This window comes from Oryzias melastigma, linkage group LG16 (genome assembly GCF_002922805.2).
Source record: "Oryzias melastigma strain HK-1 linkage group LG16, ASM292280v2, whole genome shotgun sequence".
In the NCBI taxonomy this organism is placed as follows: Eukaryota; Metazoa; Chordata; class Actinopteri; order Beloniformes; family Adrianichthyidae; genus Oryzias; species Oryzias melastigma.
In genome coordinates, this window is record NC_050527.1 from 23080014 (window position 1) to 23101067 (window position 21054).

The window sequence follows — 21054 nt, forward strand, 5'->3', positions numbered from 1 at the left end:
CGGTTCCTCACATCCTGACCCGTGTTCTCGAGAAAGCCATCTTGAGAGCTTGTGGATAAACAGTTCTGGGGATTTGAACATTCAAGTGTGTCATTAATCAAAAGGAACCGCAGAAAATTTCAGACTGATTCATAGACAGAAATAACTCTTACCCAACATCAGCTAAGCACATTCGTTTTGCCACTGCCATTCTTCAGAAATGATTCATGGATGTCCTAATCCGAGGCCAGGTACATCTGGCTAATCCCTGCGGTCTCCCTTTCTCCACACCTTGGGACACTCAGGTCCTCATCAGCCACCCTTTAACCCCAGCCTGAGTCACCTTGCTCTGCAGGGACCGCAGCTCCAGCTCCCAGCGCCGCAGCCCTCACCTTCCAGACAGCCGGCCCTGCAACCGCAAGCACGCTATCCTCAGGTCCAGTAAGCTAACCATTCCACCGGGGATTACTGTGATGAAACGGCGGTTTGGAGAAGCATTACTGTTTTTCTGCAGTATTTACCCTCCTCCCTTTCTTTTTGTTTTCTGAAAAGATTCAACTTGCTAATGTGCAGGAATATGTCCGTGTGGTCAAACGCACACAAGGAAAGCAACACCAGGAATTAGTCCACTGAGTTTTAGTCGTCACTTGACTGTTAGTGGTTGAGTGATTTTTACTTCAAAAGACGGATCTTCCTCAATCACAAAGGTGCATATGGACAATAGAAACATGACTCAAGGATATTTAAAGCAGCAAATGCCGTAAAGTCACAATGAATAATAAGTAATAAGAATTTTCAAATGATTCATTTTTCTCAAAAGCAGATGACACTGTTTTGACATCATTCTGAACGGCTCACGTCACGTTAGGAATTTTGAGAGTTGAAAATTGACACATTTTTTGGTTATTTTTACTATAACTGGATATTTATTGCATTTGATTGAGCCAACTATTTATTCGATTAGGGGTAACTCAAAAAAGTTAATAAATGACAGAAAAAAAGGAATATTTCTGGGGTTACAGTTTACAAGTATTCACAAACAATTGACATTATTACAATTATTATTTATATGTATGTATGTATATATGTGTGTATGGATGAATGAGGGCTGGGCAATATAGAACTGTTTTTATATCACAATATACTTTTTTTTTTCAGATTGGGCAATAATGTTACCAAATAAACCAAATAACTATATTTATCAAATTGGAACGCTCTTTGGATCATAAGAAAAATGTGTAATTATCAACAAATTGCTTGAATTGAAATATGTATATCCTACTATACTTTAAACATAACACATGCACTGAATATAATGTGGAGATATATATGCATGAGTGTTTAAAGACCCATTCAATAAAAATTGTGTTTATGGCGTTTTTAACATGTTCTTGTAGCTGTTTTCTCATCATGGAGGATATATACAGACAACTCAGCTCAAATTTACATTTATGAGTATTCTTTTTATTTAAATTGTTACTAATCAGGAGCAGATAAAAGTAATTCCATTTAAAAAAGATTCTATTTGTCACGTATAAACTACAATTAGCAGACCACAAACTCCCTCCTCAATAGCTTGAAGATGTGAAGGACTGTAAGCTACAGAGAGAGGGAGTTTTCATTTATTTTTTCCTCTTATTTAATTTCGATTTAATTCAGAAATGATTTTTAAATGAAATAAAAGTAATTCTACTTTAAAGAAAAAATATTTTAATGCAATTTGATGTGAAATACATTTAATTAACCCATCTACACTACAGGTATTGATAAATATGAGTCTGTTGTGTCCATCCACTGTACATCACCCAAATGAGTATTATACTAAATTTGAATTTATAAAGTATGTGACCACTGACTGTACTGGGAATTTTCTGAGTACCCTAATCGAGAACAAAATGTCATATTATTTTTATTTCCTTTCCATTTTCTTTGTGCAAAATAGGACTCAGCTAGAAAAAGTAAGGATTTGACTATGGGGATGTCACCTCTTTTCTTGTAGGGAGCAAGCAAATGATGATAATAATAATAATAAAAATAATAATAAAAAATAAAATCAGCAAAAAATATATATTTTTTAAAACTATCCACATTATTATTGAGGCTGCATATCTGTCGTGTACTAATATTTCTTTTCTTGATGATGGGTTTTTGGAATTTTACTTTTTACTATGTAAAAGCTGTTCGACTATTAGAGAAAATATTAGAACAAAAACAGAATTTGTGAAACAAACCCCTAATGGCATAATGAAATGCTTTCATTTTAATACAATGTATTTGTGCAGGATTTATTGGGTTTTAAAATGTTAAAAAGTTTTTATCATTTCTTTTGTCTCATTTTGGCTTCAAATGTATTTTTCCCCTAAACCTTCATGCTCATTGACAACATGCATAATGCACTTGAAGCACACATCTTAAGAGATGCAGAAAGAACTCATCTTTCATCGCATCTCGACAAGGCGTGACCGCTTAAGAAAATGTCAAAACAGACGCATGTTGCTGCTGGATGGATGGTGTTGTCTCTGCAGCTCCAACTGCACCGTCTCCGTACATTCCCCAGATCATTAATGCACTGCTGTTTTAGGAGCAGTTTACACAGTGTGTCATGTTTTGATAGATCCGAGTTTTATTAAACGTGAAAGAGAAGGATGACGTGAAGAGAAAAATAAAAAGACAACAAGCGGAAACAGGTGAAAAACTTGTTTAAAACCTGCAGCTGGGACAGACGCCAAAGAGAGCAGCTCTGATAAAAGATTTATTCTTTCAAAATGATGCAAAAAGACTTAAATTTTTACTTCAAGTTTGGTTTATTTGAATACAAATCCTCGTTCCAAGTTATGCATATGAGCTAGTTTAAAGCAGCATGTTGACTCTCATTTCTTGGCAATTCACCCCAAAATTTCCACAAACAGAAGGTCGCTCTGGAGTGTCCTGCTCATAACCTGCTTAACTCCGGGTTGCATTTGATTTAGATGTTGAAATGAAATTATTGACATAATCAGTAGCTGTCTGCTTATCGGATTAAAGACATTTCCCACCAAAAATGCCCCGAAAAAATGTATCCAATTATAACAAACATTTACATTTGTGACAGTCGATTGTAATAAGTAATTTAGACGTGCACAGAACTAAAGGAAGAAGGAGTTCTATTGTAAACAAATATGGCTGCAGTTGAGATGGAATGAGATGATTCTCTTTTTTAAAGCGACTATTTGTACATAATTTTCTGAATACATGTGGCTAGTGCGGAACTTCTTTCTTGGCCGCATGGATCCAGAGGAAAGGTTATTGAAAGGTTGTGGTTATGTTAATACGTTCGACCAACAACAACATTTAACCTTGGACACAGTCTCTCCTGATAAAGCCTCAGAGTCCAGCTGAGTCCACCGACTGACCGGACCGTGCTCGCTCGAGCTCCAAAGCCTCCTCCCGAGCACACACCGCCTACGCATGACATAAAAAAAACCCACAATCAGAATAAATTGTCTATATTCACCACATTCGGATTGACAGTCTGCATTTTAATTGGAAATGAGTTTGATCAAGTCAGAGTATGGCGCGTTTTCATGAAGCATCCGATTACTTGTATCCATGTAAAAATACAGCTAATGTCCTCAAAAGGCTGCAATATGTGACCTATGAAAACGTTTTAAAGTTACTTTTTTAGTTTCCCTGTTAAAACATATATAAATATAGTGTGTGACCTCATTGTAATATCTTTAAAATCTGGGTTTAAAAAAGAAAAACGTTTATGTTCCCTGGAGAACTCAAGTAAATATTCTTCTGGGATTATCAGAATCATTTATTATCACGACAAACTGTGATGAAATTAGAGCAGCTCAAGACTGGGAGGTTTAAGGATCCAGAAGACATCAGTGTGCAAAAGTTAATTTGCCTCTTTTTTTTTATTCATGTTGGGTAGCAGTTCCAAACTGCAGCCAAATGGAAATAAATAACTAAAAGTGGAAAAAATACATAAAAAAGTCAAACTAGACTCCATGGGTTCTCCAGGGTTAAATTGTTTCATACTTTTATCTTCTATTAGGGCTCTCCATGTCTCAGAAATAGCATTGCTTCAGCTGAAAAATGCTCTATAAATAAAGTTTGATGAATTGATCCTTTGAAGTTTCAGGAAAGCCATCACACTGTGTCCTTGTGCAGCGGCTCGCATAAACACAAACATGCACAAGCTACGAGCATATTCATTCATCAGGCTGATCAAAACACACGGGGCTGCACATTCAGACGTGCTCCGAAAACCATCCGCGGAGCTGCAAACAGACACGGAAACAGAATCTGCGTCTGTGCGTCTAATAAACAGGCCTATAAATAACAGCGGCGCAGGAGCTGCTCGGCCTCTCTGTTGTGGTTTTGTCGCTGAAAGATCCTGCAGACACACAAACATCCCCAAAAGTAATTACCGTCTCGACGGACAATGATGACTGATACCCCCCCACCCACATCAGCCACTTGCAGACCTAAAAAAACACACATGGATCTTCATCCTTTCCATATTTTTGTAAATATTTTACCTTTTGCTCACTAAAGAACACATTTTTTGTGAAATATTAGTTATTTTTCTCTGCCTCATTTTCATAAAATACAATTCGCCACTTTCATTGTACCTGAGGACCTGCTCGTTTGTGTTGATTAGAAGGGGCTGGTGCTCAATGGACAAAAACTGTCAGTTTTTTTTGCCCTTGACTTAAAATGTCAAAGCATTTTTTTATTCTGACTAGAGGAGTGAAAAGAAGAACTCATCATTTTCCGTTTAATTTTCTTTTTTTAACCTGTTTTCCCTGTGGGCCCCTTCCCTGGAGGAAGTCGGAGAAGACTAAACAAAATTTCACTGAGTCTACGTCTGAAGATTCTCAGCCTTCCAGGTCACGTTATCGCAGAATTCTGTTCTTCACTACAGGATGAACTTCTGAAGTCCAGTTGCCCTGAAGAACAGAATTCTGAAGCACTGAGAACTGAGCATGAAGGTTTTACAGTGATGTTAGGGAGCACTATTGAGACATTTAAAAAAATCACAGCAAATGAAGATTAACCCGGACACTGGGCTGTTTCAGTCATTGTTTTTTTTTCTGAATGCAGCTTTTTTTGTTCCATATATTGCACCAGGAGAAAAGAGGAGAAAGCATGTAGTTTGATGACACAGAACGATCAACAGAAATCCATGTTGTTGTTTTTTTTTAAATATAGTTTCATTATTTTGTGATGTGCTTTCAAAGTATGTGACTGTGTGTGTTGGAGATTTATCGTCCTGTCCTTTCCTGATCTCTGTGTACCTTCAGATGTAAATTAGCATGGTTGATATAATCTGGTACATTTACATCTATGACTCTGAATAGATGTTCATCAATACACGTTGTCCCTAATCGATAAATTAAATGATAAGTAGCATGCTCCATGTATGCCCCCTGACTGTTAGACAATCAGAGCTTAGTTTGTGTTAGCACTTACATATCATGTGCACATCACCGTGCGGTTAGCAAAAATGGTATGTTCCATTTTTGAGATTTTCTTTAACGTAGCTCTATGAGCCTCAAGGGGACTGGAAAATACTCCTCTGAAGATGCGTCTGCTCCTATCTACGACTCGTCCACGGGCCCGGACAGCCCAAAAACCAGCAGCACCCTCATGGGTTAAGCTTGTTCCCTCCTGTAAGTCCAACACAGAAATCCTCAAGTGCCAGTAAATTCATGAAATCCTGCTTGCTTGTCTTTCGATCTTGACGGGGGAACTTTGTTTAAATTTTGCAATTGTGGATGCATGTTTTTTATGTTTTAGTGTCGAAAACACAGCCACCATGTACATATTTTTTTTAAAACTTTTGCCAAAAGCTTGCAAAGTTTTTGTCTCACAGCACTGATACCAGATGTTTTTTTTTTTTTTTAATTCAGTGTAATATTGTCTGTGTAGTTCCTTAGAATAAAGTTTTAAAATGCAAAGCACCAAAGTATGTGTGTGCTGTTTATGTTTGCATAATGGAACTACACTTATTGGTGGTGGGAATGTCTATTAAAGCCAGAGGTTTTTTTAATTATTATTTTTTCAAATAAAGGATTAAACATGGGGGGAATTATCTGGAAAAAGTTGTCTTAAATCAAATAAATCAGCATAGTAAAAAAAAACGTCTTATGTTAACAAAATGTTGAAAAAAATAGAAGCATCTAAAAGTTATTGTGTTTTTTTTTTGTTAAAAAAAAAAAAAGTTGTAAAATGGTGTTGGTGTAAACACTGAGTGGGTGCATCACCAAAAACAAATTTTCAGATTCTCTGGGAGGACATGAGTTCATGATGGTAAACAGGAAGCCCCCCCCCCCTAAAAAAAAGCACTTGGACTGTCAAGGTTTTGAGTAAAAATGTCTTCCAAGCTTATTGAGCTGCAATATTTACTCAGATGTCTTTCAAATGCAAAAATATTACTGTTTGGTGATTTGACCACTTATTAAATAAATCACTCAAAGACGCGCTCCTATGTAAGCATCCACGCATACTCATGGGTTTGTGTGTGTGTCATATGGAGAGAGTGAGTGTTCTGAGAATAGCTCAGAGCAGGAAGTCTAAATCTGGCCAGGACCAGGAAGAAAAGTGTGTGAGAGGAACAAACAAGATGGTTCCCGAGCGCGGCTGTGACTGCAGCTCTCATCTCCCTGAAGGTATGGGTCCAAAACGGAGGACGCATTTCGCCACGCTCAGCTTTGGGACAATAGTGGGACTTTAACTTCAACTACAAGTCAGGAAATCTTGACCCCCCAACTCACTCTCAGCATCTCCCTCCCTCTATGAAACTTAGACTCGTGTCATCACAGATGCAATTAGGGGAAAATCTCATCTTCATCTTCACGTACACTCGTTCACAAAAATTATAGTATGTTTTCAATAAACAATATGTTAATTTGCTTTTTTTCTAATAAAAATTGTGCATTTATTTACAGTTCCACAACACAAAAACAAGAGATCTTATGGCTGGAAAATCAAAATTATAAGAAAAAAAAACAAGAATGAAAAAAAAAATGGACACAGACAAAGGCAAGATTGTGTCTAAATTTCAGTATATGGATTGAAGCAACAAGGTTTAGTGATTGTATTTTTGTCCCAGTTCTACCCTGACAAGTCTTTTGAATTTGATTGGTGATTTGATTTCTTTAATTGTTTCCCATATTCCGACTCCTTGACTTGAATCACATCTGTCCCTTGTTGTTCTGAATATTGTCAATCAGAAAATCACGCATTCTTTTAAACTATAAATACTTTTCTTGTTTTTAAATCTTTATATATGTGTTCTCCTGATGTATGTTTTCCTGATGATGGAGGACATAAATGAGGGAAATTAAGCTTAAAATTGCATTTTGTTAGTATTTTTTTATTATTCAAATTGTTGTGAATCAGGAGCAGACAAAAGCAAAGTGTATTTGTGATGAAAAAAAAAAAGGGAAGGCGTGACGCTCCCTGCTCCAAACTCTCGGCAGTGGGGAAGGGAAAGGGGGCGGGGTTACTCCACACAACTCAGAGGCGAATTTCTAATGAAATGTAGAAACTGCTTAAAAGTGGCATAATCATAATTAAAAGACTAGTGGGAATGCTTTTAAAATAGATCAAAAGATGTGGATCTTTAAAAACTTTTTTTTTTAACCATAATTTTAATTAACACGTTTGTATTTCCATAGATTTTAACTGAGCCTCTGAAATGATGTTTTCATTTTTTTGAAAGCCTGGCTGAGTTTCTGCCAACATTTCGTGGTCGGTCCACTGACTTGATGTTGTACTTCTTTTTAATGAGTTTAGGAGCAGCTCAGTGATTGCAAATTGCCCGAATCCTTTGGCTTTAAAACTCAGCCAAATCCCCTCTTTTTCTACCAGAGAGAACATGCTGCCATGAGTTGTGCGGTTGACTTGGACTCAGTTTTCCAAACCAAAGTTTGCAGCAGAGTGGTTTTTTGGAGGAGAAATGCCTCTCCTGGCAGTTTCAAAAGTCATTTGTGAACAACAGTGAAATGCTCGTTTGCTCCTAAAGTCTGAGAGTCCTTAATTTTTTCCAAGACTTACAAAAAGGTTGTTGCAGCTGGAAAGTCCACTCCTGGGAAGTTTGGCAAAGGAGCTGGATGTTTTACATTTGTGGGTAAATCTTTGTTTATGGATCATGGATGGAAACTTCTCTGGAAGAAAAAGCTTTATTACAATTCATGCAAAGAAAAATGAACTCAGTCAAGGAACACACAATTGCACTCTCAAGTTATACAGTATAATTAGTTATTAAGAAACAGTCTGAGTTTTATTTTTTATTTATTACTATTCTGAATGAATGAACTAAATAAAAACACGGAGGAGGAAGTTGGACTCATTTCTTTCCCCGAGGAAGCCTGCACGTGTGTGTGAAACAGGTTCTCAGGCCTGACCAGTACTTCCTCCTTCTCCTCCTCCTCTTCTTCTTTTGTCGTTTGTTCCACCTCCAGCTGGACTCCAGACAGGAAACAGATGCTGTCCCCCTCTCTTCCTTCTTTCTCCCTTCTCTCTTCCTCCTCTACTTTTTATCTTTTTGTCTTACTTTTTTCTTCCTCCCTTCACTCCCCCTCTTTTTCACTCGTTTTTTTCCTGTTTCTTTGCCTCTCCATTTCCACGTCCTCACTTGTTTTCATCGTGTCTATTGTTCGGATCTTCCTCAGTTTTTTGCCCTTTCTCTTTTGTTATGAATATCTCTTTTCCCTCTCTCTCCCATGTTGTGACATTTTTTGACTTTTTTTAATTTAAAAAATCTAAGAAATAAACCTTAAGATTTTGATGTTATGGACGACACTTTTTCTGAAGAACCAGTGTGAAGACATTCATTTAACAATAACCTATTAGAATTAGTTTTAACACTTTTATTAGGATGTAACAGCGTTTTCTGTCTACCAATAAATAAACTGATTTCTATATGAGTTATCAGACAGGCTTCAGGGTGAGCAAAGTGGGCTGTTTTTGGAAATTTGTCTCCATCTAGTGGCCACACAGGGCATTTATTTTAACTTTTTTCAATAGCATTCTTTCAAAGTGTTATCTTTTTTTCTTTTGATCATTTCATCAGATTTTAAAGGTCTCATAAACTTGTAGAAAAGTAAAAATGTGATAATGTGGTTACATTTAGTGAATTAACCGTGTTTTCATGTGTTTTGGTGACTTCAAAAACTAAATGTTTTGCTACTTATTTCCCATCATGCCTTCTACAGCCTGTAGAGCTCAAGCTCCTTGAGGGCCGGTGTCCTACATGTTTTCTAACCTGCCATTGAAGCTTCTTATTGGCTAAACACACCTGATCCAGGTAGTCAACTTCAGATGAGAGGATTTCTTAAAAACCAGCAGGATGACGGTCCTGCTAAACTGTGAGGAATTGCTTAGTAATGTGTCACTCTTTCTTCAAAAGTAATTTATTTTAACTTTGACTCTTTATGACCTGATATACTGAGTCTGTTGATACTTTTCTGGTGTGTTTGTGATCGTTCTGCCAAATGAATCCAAAACATTTTGTTTTCAGATGAATATTTCTACCAACAAATCAAGTTAAAATCTCTGAGGGTTCATGCTGTGAAGTCAACAATGAAGTCGTTGTCCCTCCTGCCTCTCAACCTAATTTACAAGTTGGAAAAATGGATTCAGTTGTGCGGGTATTCATGTACATGTATGTTAAGGGTAGAGCTTCCTGTGACATCATGCATGTGTGGGAGGTTCTGGTGGGGGAGTGCTTTCTTGCATTGTGATGTCACATAATCCTTCCTGTAAAACCGATTCACTGAAAGTGCTGCACTTGATTTCAGTGAATCACGGCTTCCAAGTATGTTTCTGAAACATGACAGTTTTCAGGCGAGGCTGACTGCAGCTTATGGCTGAGATGAATTATCAGGCGGTGGAGGTGACACCACGCTGAACACTGCTCTTTAGGATGATGCTCCTCTGGGTTACAGTTCTTCTCACATTTGATCTTTTTTTATATGTAGGGGAATCTTCTAGAAACAAAACAAAGCTTTTAATGAAAACATTGCATAAGTTAGCATACTGTGTGTACTGTATACGATCTTGAAGAGCTAACTGTTGACAAAGCAGCGAGAATTATGATGCATCTCCAAGCTGACGGTCAGAACTGCTGATGGATGTTGAAATTCATAATCGATTAGTGCATGAAGTTGTCAGTCAGCCACATTGCAATTGGATGCCATGATGTGGTATATCTGACGTTAAATTCCTTTAGTCTTTTGTTTACGCAAAAATAAAAACCTGTGTGTCGTTTTTTTAAGACAAAGTTTCTGCAGAGGAGTTTATCAGAAATTCACCTGTGAGTTGTGGGTGTTGGTATGAACCAAGCCCACCTCCACTTCCCATCATCCATCTGTTAACACACTCTACTGCTGACTTACAGTCTCTTGAAATCCTAACCTAACATTACTAGTGCAACAAAACTAACTCCCCAGAGTTAAGTGTGTAAAATTTGTTCTCCACATTCGACCAATCCCCTGGAGGAGTGGTGAGCTGCAGACACAGACGTGCTCAGGAACCATTTGATAGTTTAGTCCTTTTAGCTGAGTGCCAAGCAGGGAGGAACTGGCTCCCTTTTGAGTCCCTGAGTCCCCCAAGTCGAGTCATATGAGGGACCCAACCTGGATCTATACTTGCAACCCTCCAGTCTCAGGGCCAACACTCTTCCACAGGGTCCCAAACTGGCGGCCCGCAGGCCCTCTGTGCCCCTCAAGTCGATATTTTGCCTCCCCAACCCATCCATCCATCCATCTTCTTGACCGCTTCATCCCTTTCGGGGTCGCGGGGGTGCCGGAGCCTATCCCGGCTACTGATGGGCGAAGGCGGGGTACACCCTGGACAGGTCGCCAGTCTGTCACAGGGCCTCAATCACACACACCTCCACTCTCACATTCACACCTAGGGACAATTTAGAGGCACCAATTAACCTATGAAGCATGTTTTTAGACGGTGGGAGGAAGCCGGAGTCCCCGGTGAAAACCCACGCATGCACGGGGAGAACATGCAAACTCCACACAGAAAGGTCCCAGCCGGGAGTCGAACCGGGGCCTTCTCGCTGTGAGGCAAGAGCACTAACCACTGCGCCACCGCGCAGCCCGCCTCCCCAACCTTACTATGAAAGTTCAATGTATACTATGATAGCTTTGTATTAGATTCGTGATGTTTCCGGCTGCTCTATGCTTGAAACTTTGCATTTGTAATTATCGTTGGATCAGAAAAGTCCTTAGCAACAGTTGCTAGCGTTGTTACCCCAAATCGTTTCACAGGACACACAGAAAATGTTGCTTAGTAGTATATGAACAAATGTTAAATAAACTTGTCGAGTAGACATAAAAAAATGGACCAAAGATATAGACAGTGGACACAAAAACATATTTTTGGCACAATTGGAACCCCGTATGGCCCAGCCTCAGCCAGACTCTGCCTTCAGAGGCCCCAAGGCAAAATAAGTTGAGACCCCTGTTCCTGATTCACAACTATTTGAATAAAGAAATACTCAGACATACAATTTTAAGCCTAATTTTCTTCATGCATGTCCTCCATCGTTAGAAAAATGCTATGTTGAAAACACTGCTTTCACTGGAGTGAGTTTAATCTTCTGCTTTATTTCACTGTCTCAGTTAGTTCAGTTGTCTGACCAATAAAGATCTTGCAGCACTTTTTGTAAACCGATTGCTGATCCTTTTAGGTTTGGCGTCTTTCTTCTCTCCGCCCGGGTGTCGGGGTTACCTGCTGGTCAGGGGCCAAGCGCTGAATTCATAAATCACATCTTTATTAGGAGGAAGTCATTAGGGCTTCAGTGGCGACCCAGCCTTGACCCAGCTGGAGCTGCAATAAAACCCCACGCCGAGTGGTCAGGGTAAGAGGGGCGGGGGCGGGGGTAGCTTACACCCAACAGCAGCCAATCGCAGGTGAGCGAGGCGCCACAGCAGCTCCTCTGTACAGGTTTCAAGACTTTTTTTGTGTTTTTTATGTCCTGAAAGTAGCTCATCCAGAGGCAATTTGTCCAAGAAAATATTAGACATAATATTTACACTTTCTCTGCTGTTTTTTTTTATTTTTATAGTATAATTGTGATGCAGAATGAGCAAAACCGTCATTTTTTATCACATATTCTTCACCTCACATCATAAATTTCAGCATCACTGCGAGTTTCTTCTCGCTATCGGAACATCTTCGGCTTTATTCCAATTTTTTTGTTTGAAATTTGATCCTAATCTTTCAGTTAATGTCCCTCTTCCAGGCCAACCTGACTGAAAGAAATTAACTCAATAATTTCACGCTTAACTGAATTTTTGAGCCGAGGCTAATGAGGGAGCGCGACCTCTGACCCCTGCGCTTCTTCTCGAAGCACCAGTTTGTGCTCAATGACTTTCAATGGATGATCCCATGTTGCTGTGGGGCGGGGCCATCGCCGGGTGTCCGTTTGACTGACGCGAAGCATAATGTGGCGCCGGGCGTCCACTTACCCTCCGTTTCCCCTTTTCACCTCTCCTCTCAACTTCCTTTGCCCGGATCCCCTTTCTAGGGGTCAAAGGTCATCATTAGGATGGCCTCCATTCCTGATAATACGCAGTAACGGAGAGCGTGTCCGCGGCTTAGAGCCAGCGCGGGGCTCGACGAGAGGTTGCAGAGGCCGGAGTGGGTTGACAGCCCTCATCAGTCTTTAAGGAATCCCCCCGCCCCTGAAAATCATCTCTGCTGAACACAAACACACAAAAACCTCTCCCCCAGGGGTATTGGTGTCCTTACCCTGCCCCGCACCAGAGCAGCGGTGACCGGTCACCATGATGACAGAGGCTGGGATGCTCCAGCGGCTCAACCTCACACTTTTCAGCTGTTTTACGTGAAAAACCACCTCAGCTTCTGTGTTTAGGGTTTCATGTCCACATCCTGAGCTCGCAGATGATAGAAAAAAGCCTGAAGTGAACTCTCAGTCACCCCCAGCAGAGCTGGCGCTTGCAGGCTGACAACATCAGGCTGGTATGAAGGCACTGAAACGTGTGGATCTGGGTGTTGCTGCTGGAAACAGGTTCACTATTTGTCTTCTGTGGGTCTTTGCAAGGTCAATAGAAACATATTGTTCATTTACAAAGTAAAACAGCTTTTTTTGCTACTTAATAGTAAAAAAAATGCATGTGTTTGCTTTAAAATTCACAAAACTAGTTCTTCATACAAACATGTACAGAGTCTCTCCTTTGACCTTCAGCAGACCATCCTGACTCTGATTTAACACATTGATAAGGAAAGTATGAACCTGTTTGAGTCAGTAGAAAGTAACTTGAACTTCTTTCATTTTTCTTTGTTTGTGCAACCCGAAAAATTCTTTCCGCTAAATGTTCAAAAACATCTCGTCTTCCTCTGTTTAACAAGAAAATTACAACTCTCGCCTTTTTCACAACTATTTAAGTGTGAATCGGTTGGTTTGGAGAGTATGTGGGGGCGGTGCCGGTACAGTTTGAAAAGCTTTATTTTTGTATGACTCTCTGGTTGGACAGAGCTGCATGTGTTATCTGGGCTTTGACTGGCACTTTGATGAGCCATTAGTCAGAACAATTTATCTGCGTGTTTGCTCTGCAGGCAGACTCTCTGTCTGCAGCGGGACGGCGAGCTTTTGTCTCGACTGTTGCATGAAGCAAAGCTGAGGTTTGTTATAGTTACAGGTATGCACAAAACAGGAAGAGTCATGCACTCCTGACTAAAGAAATGCAATCACGTGAAAGGACACCAAACCTAACCTTACCTTTGATTTCCTCAGGGTGGAGTTTGATGGTTAAGTGTTTTTGGAGGCTTTCACTTCAGTCTCAAAACATGTCAGGTTCATAACTTTAGATAACATCTCAGTGGCACATTTTTGATTATTTTAAATGGATACTTAAAGTGATTTAGAGGTCTTTGTAATTGAATCTTCTTAAGAGAGTAAAGAACAATCTTAATTTCTGACTTGCAGGAAAAGTTTTTCAATAGTAAATAAAAAAATAATGTTATTTCATATCATCTTTTTACTCCATTTGAAGATTTTTTGGCTTGTTTAAAGAAAAATTTTCTAATTTTAAGAATTTTTGACTTATTTGACCTGTTTGTGCATTAGGCCTACATGTTACATTTTTTTGCAGTCAGTGAAAAAACAAACACATCAATTTATATCTTAAAGCATAATTTTATTTTTTGGAAGGAAATTATGAATTTGTGTCCTTTTTTGTCCATTCAAATTCAAAATGACCAATTGTAACATGAAACTGTTTTTTCTTTTTTATTTACATGTAAAACATACAAAAACAAGTTAAAACGATTTTACATGATTTCAACTTTTTGTGCACCTTTTTTTTCATTTTGATATAAATCATTTTTACTTTTTTTGCTTAGGTTTATGCAACCAACCTGTTCCACAAAAATTACTAATAGTTGTTTTAAAGTTCTTCACTTAGATAGTAAAAGATAAAATATTCTTGATTTATTACAGATACAAATTATCCTGAAGTCTTGGATTTATTGCAATAGCTTGCAGTAGTTTTTAAAGGTGGTTTTTAGCTTTAAGGATGCAAACTTAAGTCAAATATTTTTATATTTATTAAAACAAAAAAAATTGAATTTCTCTGTGTGTTTAATTTCATGACATCATGGTCACCCTGTCTCTGAACAAATACTGTATGTCTGCCTCACATTCTTCTCATATGTGCAGAAAACCCACTTAAGCACTGAACTAACATAAAATGTATGTTCAGATTTCTGTGTTTAAATGTGGATTTTCTTGACTAAGCAGCAACACCTGCTTTGGAAGGAAACAAATGAGGGAGGAGTTGCCAGTTGGAGAGAAAAAGATAGATAAGAAGCGTATAGTCGGTCTTGGTTACATTTTGGATTAAGGTTGACCCCTCTGACAGAGGTCAGTGGCAGCGAGCACAAAGCTCAGGAACGCAGTCTGAGCTCCACCTGCTGCGGAGTGAAACATAATGTCATCGGCGTTTTCGGCTTTTGACTTTATTGGTTCTGACTTTGAGTCCTGTCCGGCCCGTTGCTCAACAGCTCAAAGTTTGAGAGAGAGGAAACGGGGAACACTGAGGGGAGAGGCGAGGGGCTTTATGTCTGGGCGGAGGACAAACTTCCAGCTTGATAAGCAAGGTGAGAGGTAAACATTGACCCGAGTCCTATCGCTGCTTGTCCAAGTCCATCTTTCACTGGAGAAACTGTGCAAACAGCAGAGATGGACTGATAACTCTCTTTCACTCCTTGTAGTGAACTTTAGGGATCATCTGATTGGTAGAGTGTGGAAGTCACGACTTTGTTTCTCCAGAAAGAACCAAACGAAACATAGTCTCTTACTTTTACGCAATACAAGTAAAAATATTTAGACTTTTTTGCACATTAATAGATTTAATTTTAATCTTTTCTTCTACCAAAAAAGGTTTGTCTCCACAATAAAAGCAAAAATCTAATAATTTGTTGGGAAAGTGAGGATGATCTCTCTCAAAGATTAGTTTGGAGTAACTAACGCCTTCTCTCCAAGCAAATGCAAACTTCCAAATTTCATTAAAAGGTCTGAGTTTGTGCAGGAGATCCTTATTTACTTATTTATTTTCTGAATTTGTGAACTTTTTTCTTGAGCAAAATAAACAAGCTAAAACAAAATCAGTCTGTTAATGGGTAACTGAATTAGTACACAGTCAGCCCCTCCACACAAACTCAATGCAAACTTTTAAGCAAACAAGCAGGTGTCCCCATAAAAAAATAATTTGCATATCACCAGAAGAAAGGAATGATCATACTTTTACTTTTTGGTTTGCAGTTTGAGAGCTGGAACCTTCCAAAAATCAAACAGAAATCCCTTCAACAACGAATTGTGGTAATATCATGATCATAAACAAGTACGAAATGTTTGACTTATGTTAGTATTACTAAGTTCAACAAGTTTAACAGTAGAAATCCAAGAATTTTCAGGAATCAAACATTTTTCAGAAGCTCCAATAACCATTTGGATGTTTGTTTTACTGTTTCTCTCCTTCATCCTGAATTACTGCATAGCAAAATGATCTCAGGTTGAGAAAACATGTCTTGGTGACTGGAATTATTTTATTACATTTAGAATTATTGGTAACACACTTTTTTCTTACTCCATAAAGAGTTTGTCCAAATTAAAGACTTTTTTTTTTATTACCTATTTTTTAGGGGCCTGTGTTCGCTGTATAGAAGTGAAACAAGGGAACTTTTTTAAAGGGGTTTCAAATAAATAAAGATTTCAAAGTGATTGGAATAATTTAACAGAGAACAATAATTGTAATTTGTAGTTAAAAAAAGTAAGAAACTTCACCCGATTAGTTTATTTTTATTTTCCTAATTGATCTTTTAAGGACGGTGACCTGTTAGAGATACATTCTGTACATGTTTTTATTCTATACATTTTTGCCCATTAAAATTGTTTGTTTTAATTGAAATAACTTCAGATAGCACAGACCTAATTTTACATTTTATACATGATCAGAACAACCATCACCTTTGACCTGTTGGAATCAAAGGCAAGAAAGAAACAAGATTTCTCTGAATGACGCTAAAAACACAAATCAGCTTCAGACGTGAAAATGTTTGTCCAGGAAATTCCCCATAAATCAAAGTGAATACTGCAACATTTAAAACAATCTGGACTTCACATGGATCTCTCTGCATGTCCACACTACCATGTTTACCATATCAGCAAAGTGTCATGGTTGACTGAACTTAACCATTTCTATAAATATGACTTTATTACCTGGAGAAGTCAAAGAGTCCACCTTCACCTGTGATTGTTCAAACACTTTCCCCAAAACACGCAGGCAGGATATTGAATTTCTCCTGGACTCTCACTTCCTATACGCCGGCACACGGCCTCCCAGTCCTGCTTGTACATGCATGAGTGGACTGCTAACAGACTGTAAAGATAGATGGAGCAGGACTTAATGATGCCTCCGACCCGCACATACAAAGTGTGTCAAGCAAACAGGAGGTGAAGGTCAAATCACTCATAACAGATTGAGAGGCTGGTGCTCATATAAACATGTTTGTAACCGCTAATCTACTGTAGTTTGAGTTAACAGACTTTGGTTTTGGTCAAACAGAACTCATCCTCCACTCGGTTCTGTTAAGATTCAGTTACTGTATTAATAAAAATTAACTACAACTTCTATCAATTCTTAATGTGTTCAGTGTTCAAACTGGAGCTTGTTTTTGGAAGCTGGTCTGACCCAAAATGATCTACTGGCAGAACAAAAAACTAAGAATTTTAGTTCAACTCCTACAATAATTTTATCACGACAGTTGTGTAAATCACAGCTTTCCTCTGTGATCTCACACCTGATCTCTCTGCCGTCTAAGTTCTCAACAAAAGGGTTCTATATAGTGTTTTTTAATGAATCAGTTACCATTTCTGTCTGGCAAAAACTCACTTTTTCTTCACATTTAGAAGAATTATATTGTATCCTTATATAGAATTAAATGGAATAGAACTTTAATTGATCTTACAATGGGGATTTTAATTTTAGCATAGATCAAAAACCAACAATAACGTATTATAAATAACACTAAAATGCACTAAATACCATGAAATGAAACATAATGTCTATTGTATAACGGTGAAAGTGATCCTTATGTATACCCATGTATCAAATAATAATATCATAAATGTTCTCCCGGGATAAAGTGAAAACATTCTCGTCAGTACTTAAACTTTATTTGAATGCTAATGAAATTTGATGCAGCTTTTATGACCCTTTCGGCTGGTTTTCACAGTTTTTTCATAGTCTTTGGCTCCATCTGCTGGTCAGTCCTTGTAACTATTTTGTAACATTTGACTGTTAAATTTCCAGAGTTTTATTTGAAATAATGATTTTTAAAAAAGCTACATTTCCAGGTTTTACCTTAAAGAACAAAACATGTCTAATTGAAAAAAAAAATAAAAAGATTTTTGCTAAAGTGTATTTTACAAGCTTGAGAGCTATAACTCCAAAAATTCTGCAGAGAAAAATAAATGTAGTTGTTTAGGAATTGTTATTTCTCAGGTGCTCTTTTATTTTTTTTAATTTTTTATTTTTTTTGCACATTATTCTATTGCTATATATTTAACCCCTTATTGCCTAAATCTATCTGTAATTCTATTTGAAAAAAAGTATGAAGCGGTTAAAAACATATAGCTGTTGTACTTTACCAAAATACTGAATAAGAATAGCCTGGATTTTTTTAACAGTATATTTTAATTTAAAAAATACAATAAAATAATGTGAATCGATAAAATGACAAATAATAATAATATATACAATACATAAAAAAAATAAATAAATAGAAAAATATTACCGATATAAAAAATAAATAAATAAATAAAATGATCTGGATTTCTAAACTTTACATTTTGTTCATTTCTAGAAAAACTTAAAATATAATCAAAGGCTGTGTGTGGAGAAAGTTCTAGAATTGAATTCTTGGTGGGTTCTGTGTTCTAAGTGCTCTCGTGTGTTTTCCCCTGGACTAGTATCTGGGAGGGTCAATTTGTTTCACGTTTTGTGTTTGTTGAGAGAGGTTCATCTATTGATGTTTACAAAAAATAGAAATTTTGATGACAAAATGTAATGTCCTGCTGTGATGTGAGCAGCCTCCTCTCTACTCTTCATCCTTTCTCTCTCACCTATAAAAATCAGTCAGTATTTAAAACATTTCTCTACTCTGACCAAAGTTAGAGGAAAACCTTTCCAGAAAAGATGAGCACCATCTATTGTATTAATTAATATTTAATAATATGTTTAATTTTAAAATGATAACGATCTGCAGCTCCATTATAACGTTTTTATATTCTGTTTTTCTGTCACTTCCAGCTGTGTCTTGAATGTCCCGATTCTAATCTTTATTGTTTATATACTGCAGCCTTGACAGTTCCCATCAAGTTTAAAATAAAAATCCATGTTTTTCTCTTTTAAAATGAGTAAAAATCAAATAAGAAGCTTCAGTTTTTCCACCATTAAACACTAGAGGGCAGTCACGATCTCTTGTCACCTTCCAGCCAATCAGCTTCACTCATTTCAGCTGTTACAAACACGATTAACACTCCCTCATAAATGAATCCAGGTATTCATAAAGCTTTATTTAGAGAAACATGAGCCTGTAACATTACAACTTAAATAATTACAGGTTAGTGTGTTTCTTTATGGATAATTTAAAACGTCATGTTTTTGTGTGTTTTACAGACTTTACTTGTTGGCGTTCTTAATACTGTCCACAAAGAATTCATTGCAGGCGACAGTCAGCGCAGCGACCAGAACCACAAACTCCTGAAAGTCGACTTCCCCGTCCTTGTTTTCATCCAGGTCGGTCATGATCTTCTCCACAACACTCGCCTGGTTTGGACCCTAAAAATTATACATTTTTCAATTTTATTTCTCCTATTCTGATTGATTTTAATCTTATCAAAGTATGTTTTTTGTAATTAGCAGGAAACTTACAGCCAGGAATTCTGAGAGTTCCTCCTGCAGCATGTTCTTCAGCTCTTTTTTGTTGAGCTTGTACTTGTCCCCCTCTTTCCCAGAGTATTTGTAGAACACTGTGATGAGGTCCTCCATTGCTCCTTGCAGGTTGGCACTCATTTTGCAACCCTAAAATTAAAGAGAAGAACATTTTAAGAAAGGAAGGAAATCTGCTCACTTTACATGAAATGAGAGAAGAGAAATTCAGATTTTAATCAAAGTTTTTACAAAAAAAAAAAACTAGAAGTTGGTAACATATGCTACATGCACACGTCTGCTTGTAAACAATTAATTACCATTGTTTGCAGTATTTTCTGCAGCATTTATTGTGAATAAAAATAGGAAAATGGTTGATAAGTTTCAGCAAATGTTTAGAAATATTCAGGAATCAGAAGCTACTATTGTAAATGCATTAAAAAAAAAAAAAAAAAACAGATGAAAGTGTTTAGGAAATGTTAAATCCTAAAGGTGTTGCAGGTATTGCATTGATGGGTCAGAGACGTCTCAAAGGAAAAAGAACTTAAACGTCTAAGCTTCCACCTGCCCTCACTCTCTGATACCCGAGAAGCAGATGCAGGGGGCAGTTTCACCTCCCACTTGCGTTATAGGATGATTACAAAAGCCTGACCCCCCCCTACAAACAACACCCCTGGGAGACACAGAAACACTTTAAACCCAAGAGTTGATTGCTTTTAAACGCCTGACCTATCACCCTTAAATTGATTAATAAATCCAGAAAAACGTATCATCACTTTCACTGGGTAGAGATTCTTTCTAGCCTATAGAGGCATTTCCACGTCATGAAACTGGTTTAAAATTTTTAGAAAAAGAAAAAAACTCCCCTCTGTTAAATCAAAAATCTTTCTGCTGTGCATAAAACAAAAGAATTAAAAAAAATAAATAAATGGAGAGCGGGAACTCACCTGGTTTGTGTCACTAACAGGTGCTGGTGAAAGTGGCTGCAGCTCGGCTCTCACCACATCAGTTATAAGCGCCGCTGCAGAGCCAAACCTGGATCAGATAGCACCTCCCTCAAACAAAGCAGGCGAGCTGCACGGCCATGTAAGGAGGTCACCTGTTCACCTGCAGAGCTGCACGTTTGCATCCCAGCTCTTTATGAAGGTGCACAGACAGATCTCAGGTCATAAAACATCTATTTGATGTCAAATTAAAGTTTTTAAGCTAAACAATCTTGCATTTATTAAAACGTAAATTATGTAAAAATGTTCTTATTTCATAACACATTGAATGTGAACAGCTTAGAAGGATTATTAATAAATATAACAAATATGAATCCTTATTAAAAGTCCATTTTGAGTGACTTTATTACTCTTGCAGGTCATTGGAGCTGCTTTGTATCATTATCTAAACATGACACTAATTCTTTTTTTCAAGTTTGTTTTAAACATTTGCATGAACTTTGGTTAAACTGTTGCAGGCGCTTCAACATTCATCTGATATCCAGAAATATTTCTGCATAACATCACAGACGGTGAAGGCATCAGTCAAGGTTCAAATATGCAAAATTGCAAGAGCACATTTACTGTATATGCAATTGCTCAGTAGGACTAATATAAACTTT

At 37.6% G+C, this 21054-nt stretch overlaps 1 protein-coding gene and 1 long non-coding RNA gene across 2 annotated transcripts in view; one reads left to right on the forward strand and one right to left on the reverse strand.

Annotated features, from left to right (window-relative positions):
• Nucleotides 1–19892, forward strand: part of LOC112136557 — a 21694-nt gene extending 1802 nt beyond the window's left edge. Inside the window, exon 2 of the long non-coding RNA XR_004949265.1 lies at nt 19197–19892. This is a non-coding gene — a long non-coding RNA (uncharacterized LOC112136557). The remainder of the gene's footprint in view (nt 1–19196) is intronic.
• s100a1 (S100 calcium binding protein A1) lies at nt 19073–20747 on the reverse strand. Its single transcript, XM_024258313.2, has 3 exons — nt 20396–20747; nt 19452–19601; nt 19073–19358 (listed from the first exon to the last, which is right to left on the reverse strand). Exons 2-3 carry the CDS (start codon nt 19590–19592, stop codon nt 19200–19202), a joined length of 300 nt encoding a protein of 99 aa, XP_024114081.1. The 5' UTR covers nt 19593–19601; nt 20396–20747; the 3' UTR covers nt 19073–19199.
• Between the last annotated feature and the right edge of the window lie 307 nt (nt 20748–21054).

What these genes read in the sequence shown, in the direction of transcription:
- s100a1 (XM_024258313.2), bottom strand. Translation starts at nt 19,592, where the DNA reads ATGAGTGCCAACCTGCAAGGAGCAATGGAGGACCTCATCACAGTGTTC. An exon ending in AACTCTCAGAATTCCTGGCT is followed by an intron (nt 19,359 to 19,451) that starts GTAAGTTTCCTG and finishes TATAATTTTTAG; the next exon opens with GGTCCAAACCAGGCGAGTGT.